General features: G+C 53.5%; 3 protein-coding genes and 1 pseudogene across 20 annotated transcripts in view; 2 read left to right on the forward strand and 2 right to left on the reverse strand.

The window, feature by feature from the left end:
• The first annotated feature begins 66 nt into the window (after positions 1–66).
• On the forward strand, positions 67–5,756 carry CF3H1orf189 (chromosome F3 C1orf189 homolog). The gene is made up of 4 exons (XM_042926265.1): positions 67–783; positions 1,083–1,123; positions 4,824–4,953; positions 5,519–5,756. The coding sequence occupies exons 1-4, from the start codon at positions 751–753 to the stop codon at positions 5,618–5,620; spliced, it is 306 nt and encodes a 101-aa protein (XP_042782199.1). The 5' UTR covers positions 67–750; the 3' UTR covers positions 5,621–5,756.
• On the reverse strand, positions 3,282–3,997 carry LOC122212376 (annotated as a pseudogene).
• A 1,810-nt stretch (positions 5,757–7,566) lies between the features above and the next one.
• LOC122211901 (translation initiation factor IF-2-like) lies at positions 7,567–16,287 on the reverse strand. Of its 5 annotated transcripts, none has more exons than XM_042925428.1 (3): positions 15,779–16,287; positions 8,306–8,560; positions 7,567–7,886 (listed from the first exon to the last, which is right to left on the reverse strand). In XM_042925428.1, the coding sequence occupies exons 1-3, from the start codon at positions 16,261–16,263 to the stop codon at positions 7,853–7,855; spliced, it is 774 nt and encodes a 257-aa protein (XP_042781362.1). In that variant the 5' UTR covers positions 16,264–16,287; the 3' UTR covers positions 7,567–7,852. The 5 variants fall into 5 exon arrangements, 4 of the variants coding, with proteins under 4 accessions (XP_042781362.1, XP_042781364.1, XP_042781363.1 ...); XR_006198893.1 differs by lacking the exons at positions 7,567–7,886; positions 8,306–8,560 and adding exons at positions 8,574–9,036; positions 11,412–11,631; XM_042925430.1 differs by lacking the exons at positions 7,567–7,886; positions 8,306–8,560 and adding an exon at positions 11,132–11,631.
• Positions 10,761–26,246, forward strand: part of TPM3 (tropomyosin 3) — a 28,345-nt gene continuing 12,859 nt past the window's right edge. For 3 of the 14 annotated variants that reach the window (XM_042925415.1, XM_042925425.1, XM_042925416.1), the window contains exons 1-5: positions 16,151–16,375; positions 23,008–23,141; positions 24,720–24,837; positions 24,954–25,024; positions 25,670–25,745. In XM_042925415.1, the coding sequence (XP_042781349.1) occupies positions 16,244–16,375; positions 23,008–23,141; positions 24,720–24,837; positions 24,954–25,024; positions 25,670–25,745 (531 nt within the window). In that variant the 5' untranslated portion in view covers positions 16,151–16,243. Of the gene's footprint in view, positions 10,930–11,598; positions 11,725–16,150; positions 16,376–16,548; positions 16,571–23,007; positions 23,142–24,719; positions 24,838–24,953; positions 25,025–25,669; positions 25,746–26,246 lie in introns of those variants that run through there. The other 11 variants (XM_042925424.1, XM_042925426.1, XM_042925423.1 and 8 more) reach the window with 7 other exon arrangements.

The raw sequence follows: 26,246 nt of genomic DNA on the forward strand, positions 1-26,246 counted from the left end.
AGACTATAAATAGTCCTAAATTGTAAGAGTTGGGGGAGCCGGGCCTGGTGTATTCTATGTCTGCCCCTTCATACGTAGGTGGATGGGAACCGTTTGTGTTTGAGACATCGAGTTGACTGGTTGGAAAGGCAGACGTGAGCTGGTGGGGAGGTCTGGGGAGGCCGTGAGGTACGCAGAACAACTTGCCTGGTGCTCCGTGGAAACCAGGCTGTGTGGAAACGTTAACCCGACCTGGTCCCCGGAAACGCGAGGATCGGCCTCAGGCTTTCTTTACATGCTGTCCTGAATAAACGGGAAAGGGAATGTTGGCACCTGACACGATCCCACCCCCCCTCATTTATTGGGGACGCTATATGGGACAGTGAAGCAATGGTCAGACCGATGCCCTGCTCTGACGTTAAAACTAATAAAATGAACAATTAAAACACGTGATTCACTCCTTTATAGGTGCCTTTTAACCAAACAGGCACAGGATATGTTCTTTGGACCTAGGATCATATGGATGCTCCTTGAGACCCCGCGGAAAAAACCCTAAAATGGGGGCTCTGGTCTTTGCTCCTAGAATAGCCTGACAACTGGGACTCGCTTCTGGTCTCCAGGGCAACAGGCCAGGTGACCAATCGGGTCGCAGACCCGGGGTCATTGTTGGAGGCAGACGTGTTGCCATGACTCCCGAAACCTGGGTGACTGGATGATACAGAGACAAGAGCCTGCTTGTGTCCTGGGCCGGTGTCCCGCAAGCGTGTGGACATGTCTGGGGGAAAGGCCACGAAAGTAGAAGAGGTGTGCAGAGCTGGGGGGTGGGGCGGGGCCGGACGAACTTCCCAAATGGGTGACCCTCCGGTTTCCTGAGGTGCCCTGAGGTGAGCGGGTGGGAACAGCAGGAGACTGGGTGGTTCCACACCGGCTGCTCCCAGGCTGCTCCCTGCGCACTTTCTGGACCCAGTGCCCTCACTTCTCTCTCGGGAAAGGCCCATGAGCCCCCTCCGGGAGGGTGCTGGGGACAGGGCGTTGGACTGAGGGGAGGGTGCTGGGGATGGGGTGCCAGCCAGAGGCGGATCAGCGACTCGCTTTTCTTGCAGAGTTTTCAAAGGGTCCTGGGATTTAAGAAGATGGCCGACAGGTAATTCCTGCTTCTGTCCTTTCCCTTTCCCCTCAGCTTGACCCCTGCACCCTCGTGTCCTCCCCACCCCCCTGGCCACCTCGGAGACCTGCTTCGCCCTCCGGGGCTCCCGAGGAAGGACACTGTGGTGTGCAGGCCGCAGCATGGACCGGCCTCCCGGTGCTCACTCGAGCTCGTTCCCCGTGCCACCCAGATGGCTTTACTGTCCCTTTCTTCCCATCCTCCCAGGGAGAATTGGAGCAAGTTTTTGTTGTTGTTGTTGTTGTTGTTTTTTAAGAAGAATGCAAGTATTTGTTGTATCAATCGCGTGATTGGTGCGCCGTATTTGTTGAATGAGCGAATGACTAGACTGGGCTCTGTGTCTTCACCTGGGGAGCTTTGTAAAACACGTCCGGACCTCAACCCAGAAGACGTCACCGCGTGGTCTGGGATTGGGGAGGATAAGCCTGGTTTTTAAGGTTTAACAGGTGGTTGTGCCCAGAGCTGGCAAAGATGTGAGGTGGCAAAAATGCATACAATTTTAGTGAGAGTCCAGATGGATGCAGCCTTTTTACAAACACAGTCTGATGGGGGTGCCTGGGTGGCTCAGTCCATTAAGGGTCTGATTCCTGATTTTGGCTCGGGTCATGATCTAACGGTTTGTGACATTGAGCCCTGCGTCGGGCTCTGTGTTGTCAGCCCAGAGCCCACTTTGGATCCTCTGTCCCCAACTCTCTCTCAAAAATAAATAGAAATTAAAAATATTTTCGGAGATGCCTGGGTGGCTCAGTCGGTCAAGCATCAGACTTCGGCTCAGGTCATGACCTCACAGTTGGTGAGTTTGAGCCCTGCCTTGGGCTCTGTGCTGAGAAGCTCAGAGCCTGGAGCCCGCTTCACATTCTGTCTCCCTCTTTCTCTGGCTCTCCTCCACTCACACTCTGTATGTCTCCCTCTTTCCCTGTCTCTTTCCCTGTCTCTTAAATGTTTAAATAAACATTTAAAAAATTAAAATCGTCAAACATGATCAGTTCTTCAAAAAAATATTTTTACAACATAAACAAAAACAAAGGTAAGTTTGATGAAATCTGTCAAAACTTAAGATCTCAAAATTCACACGTCCTTAGAAGTGGCAGCTGTACTCCTAGGGAGTTGACCGTGCATATATATGCCTGCAAAAGCTCTAGAACATACATAAACAGCATTCTGGACAGCATTGTTTACAAAAGTAAACCAGGGCACCTGGCGCGCTTAGTCGAAGGGCAAGTGACTCTTGATCTCGGGGTCTTGCGTTGCAGCCGCGTGTTGGGTGGAGAGATTACTTTAAATTTTAAAAAGTAGGAACAGCCTACCTCGTTAAGTGATGATATAAAAATACTAGGCAGCCTTTACACAGAATGAAGCAAGTGTGTATGTGTTAGGAAAGTCCAACTGTTAACTACTTCCAACAAATGTATGAGTGCGTGGTAATAAAAAAATATACTTCCTAGTATATGATAGAAAAACTTTCTGGAAAAATACACAAACTGGTAACTTTGAGAACTGGGGCAGAAGAACAAAGCTTTCAGTTTTCATTTGGTGTATATATATACATATTTTTTTGTTTATCCCGAGAGTGAGTGAGCACATGCAGTAGGGCAGAGAGAGAGGGAGAGAGAATCCTGGCCAGGCTCCACGCTGTCAGTGCAGAGCCGCACCGAGGTCGAACCCCCAAACCGTGAGATCGCGACCTGAGCCGAAATCAAGAGTCGGACTCTTAACCCAGTGAGCTACCCAGGTGCCCCAGGATTTTCTTTTTATTTTTTTTTTAATTTTTTTTTTTAACGTTTATTTATTTTTGAGACAGAGAGAGACAGAGCATGAACAGGGGAGGGACAGAGAGAGAGGGAGACACAGAATCGGAAGCAGGCTCCAGGCTCTGAGCCATCAGCCCAGAGCCTGACGCGGGGCTCGAACTCACGGACCGCGAGATCGTGACCTGAGCCGAAGTCGGACGCTCAACCGACTGAGCCACCCAGGCGCCCCCAGGATTTTCTTTTTAAATAGTCTGTACACCCAGCATAAGGTTTGAACTCAGGAACCTGAGATCAAGTCACGTGCTCCACCGGGCTAGCCAGGTGCCCCCCCCCCCCTTTTTTTTAAGCCCAATGTATTTGTTTACTATATTCATCACCACAAGGGCTCAACCAGAGACTTAAACCAGAGTGACCCCACAGCTTAAGGCACACAATCCTAGGGGCACCTGGGTGGCTCAGTCGGTTAAGTGTCCAACTTCAACTCAGTTCATCACCTTGTAGTTCATGAGTTCAAGCCCCACGTGGGGCTTTGTGCTGACAGCTCAGAGCCTGGAGCCTGCTTCAGATCCTCTGTCCCCCATCTCTCTGCCCTTCCTCCCTCTCGTGCTATCTCTCTCTCTCTCTCTCTCTGTGTGTCTCTCAAAAATAAACATAAAAAATAAGAAAGATAACGTAGAGAGGCTACACAGTCCGGGTTCTTGGCTAAGGACCAGCTTTGAGCAGCTTTCTTGCAGATACTTGTTAAAGGCTGTGGGGGTTTCTCCAGGCTCAGCAGCGCGTGTGCTCAAAGGACTCTCGGTGTTGAGTTCTCGCGGGCCCTGGGTGGGCAGCGGGATGGTGCCGATGTCATACAGGGCAGACCGCTTGTCCTTGAGGATGTCCAGGCAGATGTCACCCTGGGTGTCCAGGTCTGGGTGGCAGCAGGGCATGAGGACCCTCCCCCCGGGTGTGTTGTCAGCACTGCGGGACTCCTGGGGGAGCTGATAACTTCAGGTCTTCACATGCTGTGCCCACCGCTCCAGGGATGGCCCCACCCGTGTGAAAGGTTGCCTGATTCAGGGAAGGCAGAAGTTCCTTTGTTGCCAGACACCACGGGGATCATCGACTCCTGCTGGGGCATCTTGCCCCCAGGACCCCCCCCCCCCCTCGCCCCCAGAGGCAGTGACACTGGCAGCCACTGGGTCACGGCTCTGGGAGCAGTGAGGGCAGTGAGACAGGAACTTAGAGCGTGATTGCAACTCTCATTTAGTATATGAGTCTTTTTTTTTTAATTATTATTTATTTATTTTGAGAGAGACTGCGTGCACACGAGCCGGGGAAGGACAGAGAAGGAGAGAGAAAATCCCACAAACCGTGAGATCGTGACCTGAGCCGAAACCAAGAGTTGGACGCTTAACCGACTGAGCCACCCAGGCGCCCCGGAGCGTGTGACTCTTGATCTTGGGGTTGTGAGTTTGACCCCACGTTGTGTGTAGAGATTACTTAAAAATCTTAAAAAAAAAAATAAAACTCAAGGGTTCTCTGAGCAGAGGACACGTGTGAGAGAGGTGGGGGGAGAGAATGCATATTTCTCTCATGAATTAAAAAACCTTACATGATTGCAGAATGTTGTCTAGCTAAGGATGAGAATCATGGTGTAACGGAAGGTATTCATTTTTAGACTGGATTTTGATACCCAGGTCTGCCATTAAGTGACCTTAGGCAACTCACTTGAACTTTGTTTCCGTGCGTGCCGTGCAAAATTAGTATCTCTGACGCACGGTTACGATGATCAAGCAGCCTGTGTATTCAACGCAGACTAGGTTCTTAGTTAGTTACCCTTCAAGGAGTTGGCCGTGTTCTGACATGCGCACAGAGGGTCCGGTGATGGGGTTTGTGTCACCACTCCTAACTGACCCAGTCAGCTCCTTCCTCTGTACCTGGGGCAGGTGGCAGAATTCACACAACCACTGTGTGTGGCAGACGACGCTGGGCCAGAGGAGAAACCTGTATGCTGCCCTAAGGACGCAGGACACCAGGGGACAGGAGTTGGCACTGGCCGACAAGCAGCTGCTGATGGTGAGTTCTCGCAAGGGTGACCTGAAGCCTCACCCTCACTGCCCCGCAGAGTCCGCCGGGGTCCCAAGCTCTTCACTGCTGCCGGTACTTGCCCAGTGTATCTGCCTCTGAGGTTTTCAGCATTACACTAGAGCAGTACCGGGTCTCGTCAAGTGGCTCTTCGCATCCAGCTGCAGGTGACCCGGCCTCAAGTCCCGGGGCGCGGACTAGTCCTCGCTCCCCTCGTGTCCGTGCCCAGCACCTGCCTCTCACAGCCCCTCTCTCCCGGGAGAACCCGGTCGCCAGCAGGTCGCCACCTGCGTGTCCCGGTGCCTGGCAGAGGTCACGGTTCATGGTGTTCTCGGCAAGTAATTGCCGAACGTGGGGTTTCATCCACGGAGAAAGACTTGCGTAGGCTTCCCCTGCAGCGCGCAGCCTCCATGCTACCGCCTAGCTTTGTGGCGCAGCTGAGTCCAAAGCCAGGAGGACGCACGCTGGACTGCCATCGCGGGAGAACGAGGAAAGGGCCAGCCTAACGTCACACTCTGTTCTGCCCCCCCCCCCCCCCCCCCCCCCGCCCCGCCAGGCCCGGCGAGCGGCCCTGCACCAGCTGCTTGAACAGGAGCATCGGCAGTACCAGCAGGAACTGAATCTGACGGGCAGAGCATTTTACGTGGAGAGACTCTGACGGCGCCCAAAACAAAGCTGGCTCTTAACGGCTCGAAGGCGGACATATGGCTCCTTCCACGGCCCTGAATCCCTATTGGTTGCAAAAGTGTTTAGCTGTACCCGTGATCTTAAAACAGCTTCCTGGGTTTTGCTCACTTGCCTCTCCGATCTCACTTCCTCTCGTCTTTTCCGTCTTCCTGGACAAATAGCTCTGAGTGTGGCTGTTCACCCGTGGGTGCCGTGGCGCTTGGCTGGCAGGAGGCCTGGGGTCCCGTGATGAGACCTGGGACAGGTCTCTTCCCTCTGGACTCGAATTCCCACCTCTGCAAATTGACAGGGTTCCAAACTCCAGTGCAATGAGGGGTGAGGCAGCTATAAGGAAGTAAGGAGCAGCGATTTATGTGAAGCTGCTCAGAGCGTGTACAATCTCACGGCCTTCAGATTCTCAAGAATTCTAAAAGGTACTGGTTGGTCACATGCATCTGTAGGCCACAGAGAACCTTACTTATGAAGATCTGCTTTACATAAAATGACATCACAAGCCAGAGAGACCCCCGTTGTGCAGCCGGTAACAGGTGCCAGGACACATTGTCACCGCCAGGCCAGAACAACTTCCCGGTCCCCTCACCGGCTGTCAGCATCCTCGTTGGCCACTTGTCCTGTCCACACGGAGCTTGTCCTGCCCTCTGCCCCGTGCGGCTGTGTGCGCTGCACAACTCTGGTCTCCCCGTCCCGCCGCCACCCCCTCCCTCCGTCTGGCTCCAACCCTCAGTGGGCATTTCTCCCCTCCGACACCAGAGCCCCCTCCTTTTCTCCCTGCACACCCCACCGATGGGCACAGAGAGGCAGCAGGTATGGAGAAGGGTGTGGGCTTTGGAGTCAGGTGTGGGTTCTAAGTCTGGTGCCTCTTAATTGTTGTCACCTTGTGTAAGTTACTTCTCTGAGCCTCAGTTTCCTCTTCTGAAAATGGGGACAGTGATGCCCATCTCATAGGATCATTATGAGGATTAAATAAAATTTCATAGCGAGCAAGCCTAGTGCTTGGCACACAGCCGGTGTCCTTCCTTTTCTCTCTCAGGTTTCACTGTGACCCTGGCCGTTCACAAGCCCCTCGCCACGCCCTGGCCACCCCCATGCACCCGAGATGCCACTTCACCCCACGCCTGTGTCTGTGCCCCCATGCACCCATTCGTCCTCACCTCCGACAGCCCTGCTTCCCAAGCATCTCTAAGTCAATGACTCACGAGTTCCTGTAGCCAACAAGGCATGGGGCTCACGGGCTGGGAGGCAGGCGCGGACAGGGGAGGAAGGCAAGGTGACGCATTACGAGGGACAGAAGCAGGCGCACGCGGCCTGGATTTGACCTGCAGCCTGAGGCTGGGTCTCTGATCCTGCGGGGGACCCCCCACCCCGCCCCCGCCGGTCTTTCATCTGCCCACAGCCGCCTCCCAGTGGGCCCTGCTGTGTACATTGTCCAGGAGAGCCTCGCCCCAGAGCATAGCAGATCTGGGTTTGAATCCTGCCTCTGTCACTGCCTGCCTGCGTGGCTTTGGGCCAGTTACCTTAACTTTCTGGGCCCCAGCTCCTCGTTTGTAAACTGGAGATAATTCCTACCTCCCTGGATTGCTGTGGGGATGAAATGAAGCACTTTGCAGAGAGGTGGTGCATAAGGTCCGATAAACGGTGAGCCATAGTGTTTTCCTGCCCCCTGAGAGTTTTTTTCCTTTCTCACCTCCTCTCTGTTGCCTGGCTGCTCCCCAGCCACCCCCGACTCCTGCAGCAGCCCCTTTACTCCTCCTCATTCTTTTTATTGGGACCCACACAACACCCCACCCCTTCTGCCTTGGTCCCTGACCTTGGCCTCTCTCCCCAGGGCTTGTCAGAGCCCGGCTGGCTCCGGTATTGGCAGGCTGCCCCCCCCCCCCATCTCCTGTGACCCCCCTCCTCCCCCCGCCTGCTCTGTCTGCTCTGATCACATCAACTGTTCCCCCCGGTCATAGCCACCCAGCCAGCCCCTTTTCCTTCTGGGGCTGGCACCTTCTCCACCTCCAGCCCCAGAGGGTCCGGCCTGGTTCGAGATGGCCACACAGGAGGCACCGCCAGGAGAGTCAGATCCCTTTTATCGGGGCCACCTGAGGCCTGCCTAATCAAGCCCCGAGGTCAGTCTCCTTCTGAGAGAACTGCTCCTCTTCTACATCAATGTCCCCAAACATGAGGTGCTTTTCGCTCCTGTCACTTCCCAGCCTCTGGTTCACCAGGGCAGTTGAGGCTCCCAGAGAAGGGAGCTGAACATGGGGGTAAGGGTAAGGCTGGTGGTCACGAGAGCAAGCATTACACACACACCCCGCCCCCCCCGGTAAGAGCCATGGGGAGCAAGGACACGAAACGACAGCACAGGGTTAGCGTGGGGCTGCGCGCCCTCTTGTCAGCCTTCCCCTGGAGGGCCGGAGGCGCACAACGGGCATCGACTGGGGCTTTGGACAAGCTATTGATCTAGATCAAGGGCACTGTGGAGTGGGTATATGTGTGGGGCAGGGTGGGGGTGGGAATCCGGACTAATGGGAACACGGACACACGGAACAGGCCTGGGGCTGAAGCAGGGCACCCCCGCCCACCCCCGCACGGCCGCCCGCTGCAGCTATAACTCGGGCTCCGTTCTGCCACAGCGGAGACACACCCGCCTGCCGCATGACGGTCAACAGACCTGATCCTCCTCAGAAGAGACCCCCCCGGCGGGGAGCCAGGCTGGACCCCTGTGAGGGAAGACGCTGGGAGAAGAGCACCAAGGACTGTGGGCTTCTTCCTGGCAGAGGGGCTCCGCCCTTGATCTCCTAAAGTCTTCGTTTCAGTTCTGCCAGGCAGGGCAGGCCATATACCTTCTCCGGAGCCCGGGCTGGAGCCCGCCAGGGGCACAGGTCCCTCACCTCTTCCGGACACCCAAGGGTGACTTTGAGGGTGCCTGGAAGACATGGGGAGAAGGGGAGAAGGAACAAGATGATGGAAGAAGCGCGCTGGAAGTTTCTCATGGCCACTTCTCTGTAGTACTTCAGAGCAGGAGGACTCCAGGATGCTGTGGGCTGAAAGGCCCTCGGCAGTCTGGCGGGGTGATCTGGAAGGTTAGGAGTTCCGTTCGAAAGGTAAAGCAGGGTGTACAAGCACCCCCCCCCCCAAAAGGCCCTCCCCCGGAAAGCCTCAGGGCAGTGGGAAGGAGGCTGGGGAGGGCAGGCGGCTGGGCCGGCCTTCAGTGCCATGGGCGCGACATCAGGGCGAGAAGCTCTGTGTGGGAGCCCTTGGAGAGGATAGGTGTCCGGATGTGGAGCCCTGCCAGACAGGCTTCCTGGTCTGGGCCAACGTGATCCAGCAAAGGCCAGGCGCTGGTGGGAGAGGAGCTGATACAGGGACAGCACGAACGGCAGACGAGTGAGAGCCAGCTGTCTTGGGAGGCAAAGAGCAGGGGTCAGCATCCTTCCCCAAGGAGATGGCTCTCCATGCAGGCAAGCTTGGTGGCCGGAGGGGAGGAAGGCAGACGACCACCAAAACTCTCCTGCCTGCTTCTGTGTGATATGTTTGATATTGGGTTGTTTAATTAGGAACCAACTAAATATCAAACATATTCTTACAGCAGTGGGCAATTTGGCATCAACCTCTGGGGCCCCTTTACCGAACCGCTTATCTCCAGGGTCCCTTTGGAACACCGGTGGCTGCAACCTACGTGGGTCTCACTCTTAGGCTGGAGAGCTCGTGCGGGAGTACAAGAGCAGGAACTGGAGTTTCAGTTCGTCCCATATCTTTCCCTTTTACTGGAAGGGATGTAGCTCTGATCTTCTGTCCTTGTATTTTTTTCCTCCTTATTCAATACTGCCCTCACCCTTATTAACTGCTGCTTCCTGGCCCTGGGACTCTCTTCTTCACTAGTCCTGCAGCGAGGGTCTTTGGTTTCTCTGCTTCCCTTCAAGAGTCAATTGATAGCCTATCTGCCCATCTACCTCTAGTGACTGGAAGACCTCAAGAGTAGACTCCAGTGTTGCCCCGTGCCCTGGTGGGTGTCTCAGTTACCCCACTGCTGGGGCTTAGTATTAACGCTAGCCATCTTTCCTTGACATATGACTAATTAGACACATTCATAGTCTTCTCTGGTAGCTCTGGTCACCTTGAACAGTGCCCACCTCTCCCCTGGCATACTCTCAGATTGTGTGGCACTGGTGTACTGGGATCAATTGCCACCTGTCAGTAACAGGCTCCAAGTGGAGGAATGAACATGGCCTGGAGTCAAGCCAGGGAGAACAGAGCTGGCACCGATGAGGACTGTGATGGTGGATGGCGGTAGGTTGGGTAAGGAGAGAGCAGAGGACAAGAGTGGAGAGCAGCACAGTGCTTGGTCAGTGTGGGTATGAAAGTTCTACCTAAAGACCACTGTGGGCAAACAGAGGGCATGGTCCCACCCAGATTACTCTGATCCTCCCCTGCTTCTCTCCCCCACCTCACTTGAAGCTCTGGGAGGACCTTCCAGGGACCGACGGTCACCGCTTACTGTGTCCCTGTGGCTCTTAATGGGGAGGAATGATGTCTCCCTGCCAATTAGAGACTCTTCAAATAGCACAGTAATTTGATCTGGGGATCCGGGGGAATTGTCAGGGATCATCACGAGTGACCTCTCCTTTTTCACTGTTGCTCAAGCTCCCTGAATGCTGGGAATCAAAAGGTAAAACTCAACCAGTGGACTTTGACCAGCATCCAACACAGAGGGGGGTGAGGGTGATGGGGAAACGGAAGGGCAACTAGGACCCTCTGGGTGAAAGCTACGCTCCTAGAATTGCCAAAGTACCCTCCTGTATTTCAGTGTTCTCCCCTCCCCTCGCTCTTTTAAAACACCCACAGAGCTGCCCAGAGGGTGGAACGTGCCAGGGTCAGGGAGAACCTCTCCCCTCCCCCACTTTCCATTGTCTAAAATCAGCCTCAGCTGTTCCCCCATTTTTCTTTGCTGGTGATGTCAGTCCATCAAAGTATCTCACCCTGCGCTCCCCCAGGGAGAACAATAATGGGATGGAAGGAGCTGGAAAGACCATATTAGGAACAAGAGGTGGAGCCTTGAGCAGAGATAAAAGGCTCGAGCCTGGGGGCCGCCTAGTCACTCAGCCAGCTGCCCTCCTCTCCTGCCCTGGCCTCCAGTTCTCCAGGTTTCTCAGGCGAGCTCACCAACAGCCACAGCTCATGATGGAGGCCATCAAGAAAAAGATGCAGATGTTGAAGCTGGACAAGGAGAATGCTCTGGACCGGGCAGAGCAAGCTGAAGCGGAGCAAAAGCAGGCAGAAGAGAGAAGCAAGCAGGTGGGTGCTGGCGCCGCTCTCTCTTGCCTGCTGGCGAGCAAGACTGCGAGACGGGAGAGGGCTCTCGTGGGAGAGGCAGTGACCACCAGCCCAGCTTGTTCTTTGGGTGGGAGGGACTCTCTTCTTCCCCAGCCGCACCGGATAGGCAGAGGACATCCAGCGTCTCGGCTCCAGAGCGCCTGTGTGACCCTGGGAAATCCAGCAGCCCCCTCTGAGCCCCGGTGTGTCTGCCAGATCTAAATGGGGTGGATCATGTTCTGGGAGAACCCAGTTTCTAGAGGAAAATGTGGGGGCTGGGCACACAGGATCTCTTTTCCCTTGATCTTTTTTTAAGATTTTACTTTTAAGTAATCTCTACACCCAACATGGGTCTCGAACTTATAACCCCGAGATTAAGAGTCACATGGCTCTACCGACTGAGCCAGTCTTGAGTCCCAGGCATCTACACCCTTACCACCCCAGGGTCTTGGATGAAAACCCACCATGGCTTGGTCATCTTAAGGTCAGAGATCCCAGGGTCACAGGTCAAGGCATAACTCCCAGGGCAGTCGGTGGAAGTGGCTAGGGAGAAAGTATGCCTCTTTGGGAGTGAGCACAGGGGTCTGTCAGGGCTTGGGGGCCCCCGGTCTGGGCCTGCTCCATTGTGTGTGACTCGTGGGGCTCCTGCAGCTGGAGGACGAGCTGGCGGCCATGCAGAAGAAGCTGAAAGGGACAGAGGATGAGCTGGACAAGTACTCTGAAGCTCTGAAGGACGCCCAGGAGAAGCTGGAGCTGGCAGAGAAGAAGGCTGCTGACGTACGTATGACAGAGTCGGAAGGTGGGTTAATCCGCATGTGCAGAGCGCCATGCTGATAGGACGAAACTCCACGCTTGGACACACACATACTTGTGGATTCAGAGTGTAGAAATAGATGCTCGCGTGCATTTTTGCACACAATCACATGCTGACGTACCCTCCTAATGGCATGTTCATTTGTTCTTAAATGTCTCATTTTTGTCTCATCCTCAACCCAGGAACTTCATTATGTTTCCCAGGACCCAGACAAAGGGAGGGGTCTCCAGGTCCAGACTGCTATCACTTTTCCCACCTCCTCCCCCATGCCACATTCCTCGCTTTTGTGTCCAAGCCCTGGCACGTAGATGTGGATATTAATAGGGAAACTCTCATCTCTCAACCGCCCAGCAGAGCCAGCTCAGATTTCACAATGGGACAAAAGAGGTCACAATGACCCTGGCCCTCTATGGGTTTATTTATCTGGGCCACTGTGGGCACCTGCCCTTATGCCACGGAGACACCACAGCAAGCGTTGCTCATGACAGGCTGGGTAGCAACAAGGAGTCTTACAGGGGAAAAGGGGTCACCACCAGACCATACTCTGTGGCAATGACTCACTCACTCAGCTTCTCTGCAGTTGGGTTCAATTTTTCCATCTGAACATGAAATAAATTGTTTTTTTCCACTTCATGTTTATCCCGTCACCACCTACTTCCATTTACCCTCAAGCTTAAAGCTTTAGCACAACAGTAAATGAGAGGCGACAAAGGAAAGAAGTTTGGAAGAAAAGTGACATAACAGCAACAAAAGAAAGTGTGGGATTGATGGAAATACAGTCAATTCTTAGCACGGAGTTAATAGGAAAATAGGAGCATGCATATATATATATATGGATGTATGTATATACCCACACATACACATATTTTTAGGAGCACATATACTTTTTTTAATGTTTATTTATTTTTGAGAGAGACAGAGCGTGAGCGGGGGAGGAGCAGAGAGAAAGGGAGACACAGAATCTGAAGCAGGCTCCAGGCTCTAAGCTGTCAGCACAGAGCCCGATGTGGGGCTTGAACTCACAAACGTGAGATCACGACCTGAGTCGAAGTCAGACAGCTAACCGACTGAGCCACCCAGGTGCCCCAGGAGCGCCTGGTTTTGGAAAATAGAGAGACAGAGTGGGTCATTCGCAGATGTTTCCAGACCCTCAAGTTTGGCCTCTTTGCTCTCAGGCCCATCATCTCCCCTTTGGCACTCTGCCACCTGCAGTGGCCAGGGAACGTAACGAGGGCTGTTGAACGTATCCTGCCAGAGGTCAGAGATACAAAGAGGATCATATACGTTATACATATTTGTCGTTTCCAAGAGTTTAGTCCCCTGCAAACTATTAATTCTTCCTTCTTGGAAAACTGCAGAAAACACAGGTTACCTCCAGAGGTTTGGGCAAATGCTTGAGGGCCTGTTGGAACTACCTGACCAAGGTTCCGGGTCTAGATGGATAGATGATCTCTCTGGCTCATAGGGACAGAAGTTTTCGCAAACTGGCAGTGTCGGGTTAAGGGGAGTTTTATGAGATGTTGGGTGACGACTCTCCTGGAGAGTCTAAGGCTAAAGCGGCAGGTATGTGGGTTGGAGGTGTCCAGGAGCAAGGAAAGAACAAACAAGTCTAACCTTCGATCTTGGGAGAGAGAAACACAGAGGCTCTAGATGACACCCCTATTTCACTGGGAAGATAAAGGAATGTCCTGGGGATGAATTCTGTCTGTCCTACGCTGTTGCACACATACAGACACACACTGTCATCCCCCACCCAGACAGGGTGGGTTCAGTATATTCACTCGAAAGGAGTTACTCATGTTTATATAGGAACCCACCAAAAACCCATTTCAATATGTAGTATGTGGGTAGAAAAAGTTGTTTAACTTCTCTCCCCGTTAGCTTTCCCTACAAGTCAGCGAGTACCCTCAGAGGCGTGCCCGAGGCCAAGAAGTGGGGGAGGAAGGCTGTGAGCAGCAGGCAGAAATACGTTAGGCTAGGAAGGAAGCAGGAGGAAAGGTTTTTTTTTCTCAGAGCTGGGGTTAGCAACCTTCCACCTGTGAGCTAAATCCTGTCACAGCCTCGTTTTGTACAGTTTTACTGGAACGACACCACGCCCATTCGTTTGCATATCATCTACAGGCTTTGTCCCATGGAGGTCAACACACCCTGTGGCCTGCAAAGCCAGAAAAACTGTACTGTCTGGCCTTTCCCAGAAAAAGTTGGGGGATTTCTGCCTCAAAGAATCAGAGAAGGAAAGTGAAGTATTTATAGGAATTGGAAAAAGCGCTGAATAAGGAGGAAGCAAAAGGTTTAAAGCAGAGAGCAAGGGTCAGAGTCACCAGCAACATGATGTCTGCATCTTCGGGGGGAGGGTGCGCGTCCAGTACAAGTGTTCCGGGAAGTTCACAGCTCAGCTCCTACCCTCGAGGCTAACAGAGCAGATTACTCTGATGTGGATATAAGGGCAGGAGAGGGAGTGGAGGGAGTCAACGACTCATGTTCACACAGGGAGTTCTGGTTATCTGAGCAGCTTTTCTGGAAAGCACAGGATTTGCTGGATTGCTTGAAGAAAGAAAAGGGCAAGGGTATGGCAAGGTCAGTACAAGCTTCACCTTTTCATCCCTGAATTGTCTGAAATCGTTTTCAAAAAATTGTAACAAAGCATACATCACGTTTGCCATTTTAACCACTTTTAAGGGTTAGGGTTAGGGTTAGTAAGAACATTCACGTGTGTAAGGGCTTCTCAACCCGAGGTGAAGTCAGAAGCTCATTAGGGTAAAGCAAGGGGAAAGAGGAGTGCAAGGTTAGGACAAAGAGTAATACCAGACGTGAGAGGGGTGGGGGATGGACACGTACACCTGCTGATACATTGTTGTATTGTTGGTCACCAGGAAAACATTAGCACTGGGCCCTTTGCTGCCCGTCCATCATGCCTTTAAAGGGTATCAGGAGTCAATCCACCTGTTTCCCTGGATCAAGAGAAGATTATCTGTTCACATCTACCAGACTCAGGAATACAGCGGTGCTCCGAGCAGCCTTGGGTTGGTCTGCGTTGAGGGCGCCGGCCGCTTCGCTAGGGCAAAGGGAGGTAAACAGCGCCCCCTGCTGATCATCACCCAGATGCCAAAGTCTCACTTCTGTCTCCATCTTCTCTCTGACCAGACTTCTCCAAGAAGAGCTGGAAAAATTCTTAGGCCATCAGGGTAGAGTTTACTCCCTGTTCTTCCTTCCCAGTTCCAGGAGGGAAAAAACAGTACACAGCGTACTCTACCAAGCAAATTATTTACTGTTTGAATTGTTTCCTCTAAACAGCTCATTGCTCAGTATTTCTAAAAGGAAATAGGAAGAGGAAGCCTCTGGAGGGAGTGTCTTCAGAACCAGGCATTGAGGGCAGCGCCTGTCTTAACCTACCAGTCATTTCAGGGATCAGGAGTCTTAATCCTGAGTCCTGCTCCGCACCATAATTTTGAGGGGAAAAGAGAGTCGCAGCAGACGAGACATTTGTCATGATGGCTTACAGGGAAGGCAGGCGTACAGTACAAACAAGTAGGAGAGAACAGGAGGTAAAATTTTCAAGTCCCTTTACTATTGTGCTTCCAGAAGTCCCACGTGGCAGGGACTGGGAGGCAGTTTCTAACTCAGGGCCCCTGAAGGTAGACGTGGCAGTGAAACTGTTTAGTTATCACCGAACAGAGGCTCGGTTCCACAGGACGTTTGCTAGGCACTCACGTGGCTGTTGCCCAAAGGGTCTGGTAACAGTGATCTGTAAGAGAGGACTCCTTCCTGATAAAATCTTTCTCACCCGCACAGAGAAATGTGACGACTGATTACCATACCTAAATTACTCAAGGTTCGGAAGGCCTGGCAGGTTGGTGAATCGCTGGTGCACAGCGACCCTCCAAGGTGACGGGGGAAGGACGAGATCCGTACCGATGCCAAGGGAACGAGAAGTCCGCCATCCTGGCCTTTTCTCTCACCCCCGGAATTCCCTGCCTGGACTTTCAGGCGGTGGGTTAGGGTGGGAGAGAAGCCTACCTGGGCCCACCCGGAGCGGAGCGGAGGCTGCAGAGCCGGGCTCTTCTGAGGCTGGGGCCCAGCAAGCCCTGGCCTGTCCCGGCACCCGAGTTGGGAGCCTGTGTGCGGTGGGTGGAAGCCGGGGCGGCGTCGGGTGCGCGGTGAAGGCGGACGCCGCGCGGCCCGGCGGACCTGCTGCGGGGCAGAGGGCGGCCTGTCGCGCGCCTTCCGGTTGCCATGGTAGCCCGCGCCCGGCGCTGCCCCGCCCCCCTTTGGTGGGCTGGGAAAGGCCCCGCCCCGCGCTCGCGCCGAGCACCGCCCGCCCGGGGTCTGTCGCGGCAGGGCGCGGCGGTGACGCCACATCCGGGCGGGTGGGCGAGTTCCGGTATTTCAGGGAGGAGCAGGCGGAAGTGGGGGTGAGAAGCGGCTGCAGCGCCGAGCGGAGGAGGCAGGAAGCCGAGAGCGAGCAGGGGCTGGGTGGGCACCATGGCCGGGATCACCACCATCGAGGCGGTGAAGCGCAAGATCCAGGTTCTGCAGCAGCAAGCCGATGACGCAGAGGAGAGGGCCGAGCGCCTGCAGCGGGAAGTGGAGGGGGAAAGGCGGGCACGGGAGCAGGTACGGAGAGGGCGAGGCGCGCGAGGGGAAGCGGGCGCTGCAGCGGCCGGGACCCCGAAGGGGGGCCCTTGGTTTCGCGGCGGAGCGCGGGCCGCGGGCGCCGGCTGACTCGGAGATGAGGTTGGAGCCCGGCGGATGGGTGGGGCTCACCCGCGGCTGGACCAGAGGCGGACGAAGGGGGAACTGGGCGCTCGGGTGAGCCGGCTTGACCTTTGAAGGAACTGAGCCTCGCGGGGCCTGGAAAGTGGTTCTCCTCCTCCTCCTGTCTCCCCGCTCATTCATTCAGTCCTTCGGAGGCTGGCGCGGCCAGGGGAGGGGCTCAGCGGCCTCTCCCTCCCCCACTCCTCGGTGAAGGGTGGGGTGGGGGGGGGGGAATTCGCTCTCGTTAGAGGTTTCCGGCCCAAGGGGGGAGAGTAGGTGGGTGCCGCTCTGGCCTGGGAGGGGCAGGGCCGGCTTACTGTGCGGGGGTGGGGGTGGGGGTGGGAACCGCCGGAAAGCCCCCGGCCTGGCCTGCTGGCAGCCTTTCCGCTCCCTCCTCCAGCTCAGGAAATGAGGCTGCAGTCGGCCGAGAGGAAGCGCGGTGCCCTCCCTGGAGGAGGTTAAGGCCACAGCACCGCCTCCCATCCTCCGGCCTGGGGCTCTTTCCTTTTGTGGGGGCAACTGCTAAACCCACTGTGTCAACCGCCCGAAGCAGCCCAAGAGGAGTTGGTACCTCACTCACTATGTTAGTGCGAATGTGCGAGCCAACAAAACTCGCCCGGCCCTAGCCCTGACGACCTGGAAGGCGGGGACTTCTGCAGGATTCTGGCCTTGATTGCTGAAGTGTAATCAGTGCAGGCCCAGCCGGCTGAGAACACTTCTTCCAAGCGCAGCCGATAAGCCAGTTTGTGTGGCCGAGACTCAGATTGAGTGCCAATTTCTGTCAAGGTTTCTGGTTGACCTCGGCAGTGTGGTTCGTGCAGACAAAATAACGAGTTCCAAGGAGCCTCTAGTGACACTCTGTTGTTTCCCAGTTGCCCGCCACGGTGTCTCTTTTTATTAAAGATAATATTGGCTGAACTGGAAGTTGGAACATAAAATGTTGATGAAATGAATGGTGATTCGCGAAACTGCTTTCTGCTTAGAGGAGGGCCAGTAATTTTAGTAAGCCACAAGACTTTCCAGGGTCTAGGGTACAGGCTAGGGGGTGGAACTGATCTCCTGACTTGGTTTTGGAGAATCTTGAGGCTGGAGAGAAAAGTAAGTGTTGCTAAAATTTGAAGACCTTACGAGGAACTTCTGTGGTTTATTGGTATTCCTTGTTGTTCTCTTGCCTGGTCAGTTTTGTTTTTGTTTTTGGTTTTTGGTTTTTTTTTCCCTGGCTGCTCCACTGGGGAGTGGCTGAGAATTACTGTTTTGGGGGGAGAGTGGGAGATTGCTAGAATGCTCTTGTTTTTCTACCTGGGCGTAGAAATGCTGGGGTCTTGTCTTCTCTGTCATCTTTTTCTCAGGGGATTTCCCCCATGTTCATTATATATATTTTTACGTTTATTTTACCTATTTTGAGAGAGAGAGAGAGCGAGTGTGCCCACAAGTGAGGAGCACAGAGAGGGAGAGAGGGAGAATCCCAAGCAGGATTCACACTGTCAGCGTGGAGCTCGATGTAGGGCTCGAACTCCCCAACCGTGAGATCATGACCTGAGCTGAAATCAAGAGACCGACTGAGCCACCCAGGTGTCCCAGTGTGAGTAGCTTCTAATTATCAATTCAAGTGAGATGGACTGGCTGGGTGACTCTATGGCTAGTGACACTTCTCGTTTCCTTTGTTCTGCAGACTAGATCCCCTTAAAGAAGGCAGGGTTGGCTTTTAAAGAACCGGCCCCGTGTATTGAGCTGCAGAGTGTTAGGCTCAGCATTGAAGTGTGGGCACCCTGGGGATAGTTCTAGGGTGGGTGACGCCCCTTCGCCCCCCCCCCCCTCCCGGCCGGCTTCCTCGCAGGAAAACTTGGCCTCAGTTTCCCCCTGGTCTTCCAGGTGATAGGCAGAGGAGTGAGCAGCTCGAGATGTTCTTTACGGTTCCTTCCTCAGCGCCTGCCGGATTTGCTTACTGAGTAGAGGTCTAGTGAGGAAGTCTTCAGATGGGGAAGTAGGGTGATAGTTAAAGGTTGATGAAACCAGTTTCTTCTTTCTGTTCCCCAGCTTGAGGGAGCTTAACCGTTTGGCTTTCTGCTCTGGTGAGCTTTGAACTCCTCCTGAGGAGGGAGGGGTGCTTGGGCTTGGCCTGTTACCCTCTCAGGCATTCTGGAGTGTGGGTTCGGCAGCCTCCTCCTTCCTCTGGAGCTGGAAGCTGGGCACTCCCTGATGGTATCTCAGGCTGTTAGTGGGATCATCACTTAATTATTTTTCTGGCTGCTTTGTGTGACCCTTCGCTCTTTGTTGGGAAGCTGGGTGAGTCCAGAGCTGAGACTGCAGTTGTTCTGGGAGCGGCCTTTCTTTTCTGCTTTTAGTCTGGAGACTGACCTTTCACAGTGTAGCATCATGGCAGGTATACTTTCGGTTCTGAACCTCCTTTGCAATTCTTGCTAAACTTAAACAGGGGGCGTAAACATAATGTTCAAATGCATCATTTTTCCTTACCTGTTTGTTTTGTTTTTGATGGTGATAACAATACACATAACATAAAATTTACTATTTTAACCATTTTTTAAATGTTTATTTTTGAGAGAGAGAGAGAGACAGAGCGTGAGCCGGGGAGGGTCAGAGAGAGAGGGAGACATAGAATCCAAAACAGCTCTGAGCTGTCAGCACAGAGCCTGACGCGGGGCTCGAACTTAAAAACTGTGAGATCGTGACCTGAGCCGAAGTCGGATGCTTAACTGACTGAGCCACCCAGGCACCCCTGTTTTAACCATTTTTTTTTTTTTTTAAATTTTTTTTTTTTCAACATTTTTTTAAATTTATTTTTGGGACAGAGAGAGACCGAGCATGAACGGGGAGGGGCAGAGAGAGAGGGAGACACAGAATCGGAAATAGGCTCCAGGCTCCGAGCCATCAGCCCAGAGCCCGACGTGGGGCTCGAACTCACGACGTGGGGCTCGAACTCACGGACCGCGAGATCGTGACCTGGCTGAAGTCGGACGCTTAACCGACTGCGCCACCCAGGCGCCCCTGTTTTAAACCATTTTTAAGTTTACATACAGTTCACCTTATTTGTTTTTAATACCTCTCTCTCCTAACTTACTCTGGTATTTCCCTCCTTTTTTCTGGTCTGAAAAATTGAGAAACACTATTGAAGAAGCGAGTGAGCTTTAAAACAGCAGGTTTTGGGGCGTCTGGGTTTGGGTGGCTCAGTTGGTTAAGCGTCTGACTTCGGCCCACATCGGGCTGTATGCTGACAGCCAGAGCCTTCTTGGGATTCATTTTCATTCTCTGTCTCCCTCCCTCTCCCTCCCCCCCACCCTCCACCCCCCATTCATGTGCACGCACGTGCGCGAGCTCTCTCTCTCTCTCTCTCTCTCTCAAAATAAATAAAAGCAAAACTTAAAAACAAAAAACAGGCTTTTGGCCCTATTCCCCATTTCCAATCTCTGGGGGGATTGGAACGCCTGTTGTGTGGCTCTCCTTTTGCTGGGTCGGGTGGACCCGGCAACAGGCTTTATCACCTTTCTTTGGTTTAGGTTTACTTTCCTGCTGATTACCTTTCTCTTTCCCTCCCGTTGGCGCACACACTCCTGGGGCGAGGCAAACAGCCCTTTGCTCTGGAGTCTCCACCTTTGTTTACTCTGTGGCAGATAGCTCTGCTCCCTTCCTCACACCTCCCCCCCCCCCCCCCCCCCCCCCCCCCCCGTGACTTTAAAGTCCCTAAGGACACAGTGTCACCCCGGGTAGATACACTTGTGTGGACACCGTGAACCCCGGAGTACTCCTTTCTTCACAGGCCCAAGCCTCACTTTTCCATTACTGGTTTCCTTTGATCAAAATTTCATCTGTGGCTTTTGTCTAAAAAGAGAAACCCCAGAGTGGCAGAATGCCAGATTTAGGCTAATCCCCTTCTGTCCTTGGCCCTGATTTGCCTCCGAGCACCAGCGCCCTAGCACTTCCTTGCCTTGAGGTGTGTGGCGCGCCTGGGGAATCTCTTAAGCCACACTCTTTTCACAGCTGAAGCTGTGGCCAGCCTCCTCCTCCTCCCCCTTCTTCTTTTTGTTCTTCTAACATTTATTCACCTTTCAGAGACAGAAAGACAGAATGCAAGTGGGGGAGGAGCAGAGAGAGAGGGAGACACAGAGTCCGAAGCAGGCTCCAGGCTCCGAGCCGTCTGCCCAGAGCCTGACGTGGGGCTTGAACCCACGAACGGCCAGATCATGACCTAAGCCGGAGTCGGATGCTTAACCGACTGAGCCACCCAGGCGCCCCGTGTGGTCAGCCATCTTCTAATGTGGAGGACCCTGTTATTACCTGAAGGAAAGACCTCAGAGTCTATCCCCCAGGCTGGGCAGAGGTGGATGGGCTGAAAGTTCAAAACCACATCTGGACGTGCTAACCCTTGGGTAATTAGAATAGCACAAGGTTTAATGTTTCCTGTTCTGGTTTGCAGAAGTCCGTCCCGCCCAGTGTCTTGCGGGACTTGATTGACCCGGAAGGGATGAAGGGATGGGTGTTGTGCGTAGGTTCTGGCTTGAAGGAAGAGTCTTCCCTTATTCCCTTAGACATAGTCCTAGATCTTGATCCTGCAAACTTCTGTTTCTTTGTAAAGAGAACTGATCTTCTGTAGGAGGAGCAGAAAGAGAACAGTGACTGGCTTCCCCCCCCCTCCCGCCCAGGGTCTCTGAAGCTTTGGTGGGGACACCCTGTGGCAGGTTCTGCATTTGATATAGGCTCCGTCAGTGTGTGTCAGTGTGTGTGTGCGTGCTCTTGCTCTCAGGAGGGCACCAAGAGGTGCCTTCTCCTCCCTCTTCAGCCTTGCGAAGAATTCTATTGTAATTGCTGATTTGTGGGAGAAACTGCCTGCCAGATTGTTGTCATGGAAACTGTACACCCTGCCCCCGTAGTCTGTTATCTTCTCCATTTGGGAACTACTGGTGAGCTGGATGGAGACTTAGATTTTATGAGCTTCCTCCAAATCTGGTTCAATTCTTTTTTATAGTCCTAGGCGTTTGAGGGAGGGAGATGGGGTAAATCATTGCACCGGCCGTGATTTATTGGCCTTGCCTGATAGCTTGACTTGTCCTTGTTATCTTGAGTCCTTAACCTTTTTGGACTTGTGAAATGTGTCCGAAGAGACATCTGTTTTCCTGGAGGAAACAGGATCAGGGGACACTTGTCTTTGTGGTATTTTGAATAGTGTAGTTAGAGACAAACGGGTTCTTAGTAACTTCAGCTTGTGTGGACTCGTGACTTTTCTTCTGTGGGTTGGTGGTTATATAGCTCCAGACCCTACAGGACTTTGAATCTCCCATGTTTGTATTTGGAAATTTTTGTTAAGAAGCTGATTCTTAACAGGAGTCTTTTGGGCTGCATCCCTCCCCATAGGGGCTGGTGACCCAGATTATTTCTGTAGCTGCTCCCACCCCTGACTGCCAGGAGGAAATCAGGGTAATGGAATTCAGGCACAATCTGGACTGTAGAAGAGAGATCGTGTTAACCAAGCACTTGGATAAGCATCTGAACTGGGTAGCATGCAGAGCAGGTGGAGTCCTTGCATGGCTGAGGCAGTCAGTGTGCTTGCCACCAGGAAAGGTGTAGGGACGAGAAAGGCAGTCATGACAGGGGGGCTTTTCTGCCAGCGGAGTTCATCTACACGCAGGCTGCCTCCTTTCCCCGTTTCTCACTCCACTGCCAAGGAGGAGGCAGGGGGCGGCTTGTGTTCTGGCCGGGCCTTTGTGTGGGCTGGAGTCAGGGAGAGGACTGACAGCAGCCGGGAGGAGGCTGAGGCTGAGGGATGACCGTGGCAGTGGAAGGGAGTCACCGTTCAGAAATCTGCAGGAGTCGGGGTGGACACGGAGGAAGCATTCTCCTCTGCGCCGCCCCCCCACCCCCTTTTTGTATGTCAGGCAGGTAGTTTTAGTTAGAAGAGCTCCTCGGTGTCACCTTTGAAAAGGTGGGGGGTGGGGAGCAGGTTGCAGAGATTGGGGGTGGGGTGGGGAGCCCAGCGTTGCATCCTTTTGCGTTCTGGTCTGGACCGTTATTCTGAAAAACGTTCTCTTGGCTAGTGAGTCCCCTGGTGTATTAGAATAAGGTCGTTGGAGGGTTAACAATTTGACTTCAGCACATTAATAGATAATCCGAATTCCTTCTGATTTTTCCACTTTACAAGACACTCGAAAGCAGACTGCAGAGAGGGCAGGACGCCCGAGCTCAGGCGGGAGGAGCCCTTCGCCAGACACCTTTCCTGATACCAGTGTGCTCAGGAACTTGACCCAAGTCCAGAAAGGAGGCGGTGCTGTGTGGCACTGGGCTGGGCAGGGAACTGTGTTTTAAACCGCTCTTCCTGTGGAGTGCCCCGAAGTCGGCTGGTGGGAAAGGGGGAGATGGGCGTGTGTGCATGGTGTCCGCGTCTGCGCCGGGACAGGTGTTGCCGCGTCGGACCCTGCCTTCTGCTTGGCGCTCAGTCCCAATCTCAGTCCGACTTCTGTCCATTTCTCATTCAAACACAGGCTGAGGCTGAGGTGGCCTCCTTGAACCGTAGGATCCAGCTGGTAGAAGAGGAGCTGGACCGGGCCCAGGAGCGCCTGGCCACTGCCCTGCAGAAACTGGAGGAAGCCGAGAAAGCCGCTGACGAGAGCGAGAGGTGAGTAGGGGAGCCTGTGGGGTGGGGCATGGGGTGCAGAGGGACCTGCAACACTCGGGTCAATGCATTTCACTTCAAGACAGAGTGAGGGTTCCCTGGACTCCGTGACCTTTTGCAATTGGTGTTACCCTATAAATTGATCTAATGGTTGTTAAAGAGGGCCACCAGGATGGCCTCCACTTAGTGGATCGTGGCCTTGTTTGTGAGACGAGTTCCCCTAAAGCAGTGGTTCTCCAAGTGAGGTCCCCGCCCAACAGCACCTGGCGCTGGGTGAAAATTCAGGCAGACTCTCAGTCCCTCCCCTGATCTAAGAGTCCGAAATTCTGGAGATAGAGCCCAGCGATCGGTGCTGAATAAGCCTTCTTAACCTTGGCCGCACCGTCAGAATCATGGGGGTGAGGGGTGGGGACCGTTGGGGAGTTAAAAATACTGCAGTGCCTGGAGTTATGCCCCAGTTCAGTTGGAGCCCATCGTGAGAGGGGTGTGGGTGGTGGTGATGGTGTTTAGATTTTTTGTTTTTTGTTTTTTTTTTTTTTAAGTTTATTTATTTATATTGAGAGAGAGTGACAGAGAGAGAGCACAAGCAGTGGGGGGTGGGGGTGGGGGACAGAGGATCTGAAGCAGGCTCTGCACAGACAGCAAAGAGCCCAATGCGGGTCTTGAACGCACGAACAGTGAGATGATGACCTGAGCTGAAGGCAGACGCTTTAACCTACTGAGCCCCCCAAGCGCCCCCTGGGTGTTGATGTTTTTAAAGTTGGTCTGATGATTTTTATGTGTGCCCAGGGTTGGGAACCAAATCACAGCTCACCTTTGTTGAAAGTAGTCAATTGCCTTCTTGCCGCTGTGGGGTAAACCAGAACAAAGGTGTGTGCTGACACGCGTGGGGTCAGACGAAGGCTTTCAGAATCAAAAATGCCCTGTCGGACGGACACAGGTTGACATCGTGCTGCTGGGAGAATGTGTCGCGTGGCTGTGTGTGCTCTATTACAGAGCAGGGTGCAAGTTCTAGAAAGGGAGGAAGGCCTGGTACACAACAGGGTAGTGTGTCATTCTGTTGGGGTTTTCTCTTCGTGAAACATTTCTGGAAACTTTATGAATAGAGTTTTCCTCTGGTGAGCAGGACTGGAAGGGCTTACATTGTGCCCTTAAACCATACCCTTGAGTATTAAGTGTATATTCTTATTATTATCATTTCAATTTTCACTTATTTATCTATTTACTTACTTATTTTAGAGAATGAGCGCGCGAGTGAGTGAGGGGCAGAGAGAGGGAGAGAAAGTGCAGAGCCCGATGCGGGCTCCAGCTGACCAACTGTGAGATCATGACCTGAGCCGAAGTCGGACGCTTAACCGACCGAGCCACCTGGGCGCCCCTTAAGTGTGTGTTATTTTTTTTATAAGAGAAAGCTAATTTTTTTGAAAAGGTTTCAAAGAAAACAAACTAAGATGGGGAGCTGTGGGAGTTCTTGGGTGGCAGGTAGAGAGGGGCCGGCTTCTAAAGGTGCCATTCAGGGCCCCTGAGGGTGGAGCTGGTGGCAGACCCATCAGGGCCGTGTCTGTCCTTACCGTTTGGCAGAGGCATGAAGGTGATTGAGAACCGAGCCCTAAAAGACGAAGAAAAGATGGAGCTCCAGGAAATCCAGCTCAAGGAAGCTAAGCACATTGCGGAAGAGGCGGACCGCAAGTATGAAGAGGTGGGCTGCCTCGTGTTTCCCCCTTCTCCCCAGCGTCCTTGGATTTCGGAAAAGAGCCACGGGGGAGGGAGATGGCTTCCTCTTTGCTTCACTGGGCCGTCCGGGGTCTTCTGTAGGTGGCTCGGAAGTTGGTGATTATCGAGGGGGACTTGGAACGCACAGAGGAACGAGCTGAGCTGGCAGAGTCGTGAGTATCTTGCTCCCCCAGTCTTGCCCTCCCGTTCGGTCCCTTCCCCTTTGGCTTGCGCATTAACGTGAATAAACTAGTGTTCCTTCCACCTTGTTAAACAGGGCCTAGAGAGTGGGCTTTTTTTAGGCCCTGAGAATGGCTACGGGCCCTTCTTACCCTGGACTAGTGACAGGTGCCAGATGAGTTTCCGTTATTTCTCGTAGGGGCAGTTTGCAAATTGAGGGAAAATAAGGACTAACGAGCAGATGGTGAGTGGTCACCTGGCAGGCCCTACAGGGTCCTCCCACCCGAAGTCTGCTTCTCCTTGACACACTGCCGTGGCCATGCCGGCTTGAGATTTGTCTCTTCTGTACCGTGTGGCCAGTCTGGGGGGGGCCTCAGGGCGAGGGCAGACATGAAGAGCTCCCCCGTCGGCACCTTCTGGGCCTTGTGTAACAAGTCAGTGCTGATGCATATATATCTGTGCCTCCTCTCCATCCCCTCCCAGACATGACACACCATGTCCATGGCGGTGTTGTCTTCCCATTTTTTGAAAAACAATTTTTTTTTTCGTTTTGCTGCTTGTTTTCTTGCTGTGTCCTCTTTGACCTTTCTCCCTCCCCACAACCTGGCTTGTGCGATCCCCGTGACCGTCACTAACAGCCGTTGCCGGGAGATGGACGAGCAGATCAGACTGATGGACCAGAGCCTGAAGTGTCTGAGTGCTGCTGAAGAAAAGGTACTAACATTAGCCCCCACCCCCGGCGAGGTTACGTGCACGGCGTGGTTTCGTTGGGCTTGGTTTTTGTTCTTTGTTTTGCAGCTGCCTCCCCTCCACTGGTTGGTTTGTTGAGTGCCTTCTCACCTCTCCGTGGAATGCTCCATTCTGTTCCTCTTACTTGCCATCTTTCATGTCTTCTTTCCTAGTTGCCTTACGCCTCTGCGCAGGGTCTCTCCTTCCCTGGGGTGATCCGGGGGACTATTTGGGTCGGGCACATGTTCCCACCTCCACCCGAGGTAGACTCGTTCCTGTAGTGATTTTTCTCAAGTGTTTCATTAGTGTCCGACATCCTGGGTCCTAGCCCAGGAGGGCCCAGCGTCTGTCAGGCTCTGCGGTCCGGGGGAGGGAGGGCTGACACTTGCTCAGGTGACCTGGGAACTTCTCTTTTCCCCGTATGCCTTCCAGCTCTCTCTACATATAGGTTCAATTCACGTCTGTGTGTCTCTCTCTCCCTTTTTT

Source organism: Panthera leo, chromosome F3 (genome assembly GCF_018350215.1).
Source record: "Panthera leo isolate Ple1 chromosome F3, P.leo_Ple1_pat1.1, whole genome shotgun sequence".
Lineage (NCBI taxonomy): Eukaryota > Metazoa > Chordata > Mammalia > Carnivora > Felidae > Panthera > Panthera leo.

Coding starts and splice junctions, on each gene's coding strand:
- LOC122211901 (XM_042925428.1), bottom strand. CDS start 16,263: ATGGTGGTGATCCCGGCCATGGTGCCCACCCAGCCCCTGCTCGCTCTC. Junction 8,561..15,778: donor TCCGCTCCGGGTGGGCCCAG/GTAGGCTTCTCT, acceptor CATGTCTTCCAG/GCACCCTCAAAGTCACCCTT. Junction 7,887..8,305: donor TCTCTTCTGAGGAGGATCAG/GTCTGTTGACCG, acceptor CCCCATGTTCAG/CTCCCTTCTCTGGGAGCCTC.
- CF3H1orf189 (XM_042926265.1), top strand. CDS start 751: ATGTCTGGGGGAAAGGCCACGAAAGTAGAAGAG. Junction 1,124..4,823: donor TTTAAGAAGATGGCCGACAG/GTAATTCCTGCT, acceptor TACCTGGGGCAG/GTGGCAGAATTCACACAACC. Junction 4,954..5,518: donor CCGACAAGCAGCTGCTGATG/GTGAGTTCTCGC, acceptor CCGCCCCGCCAG/GCCCGGCGAGCGGCCCTGCA.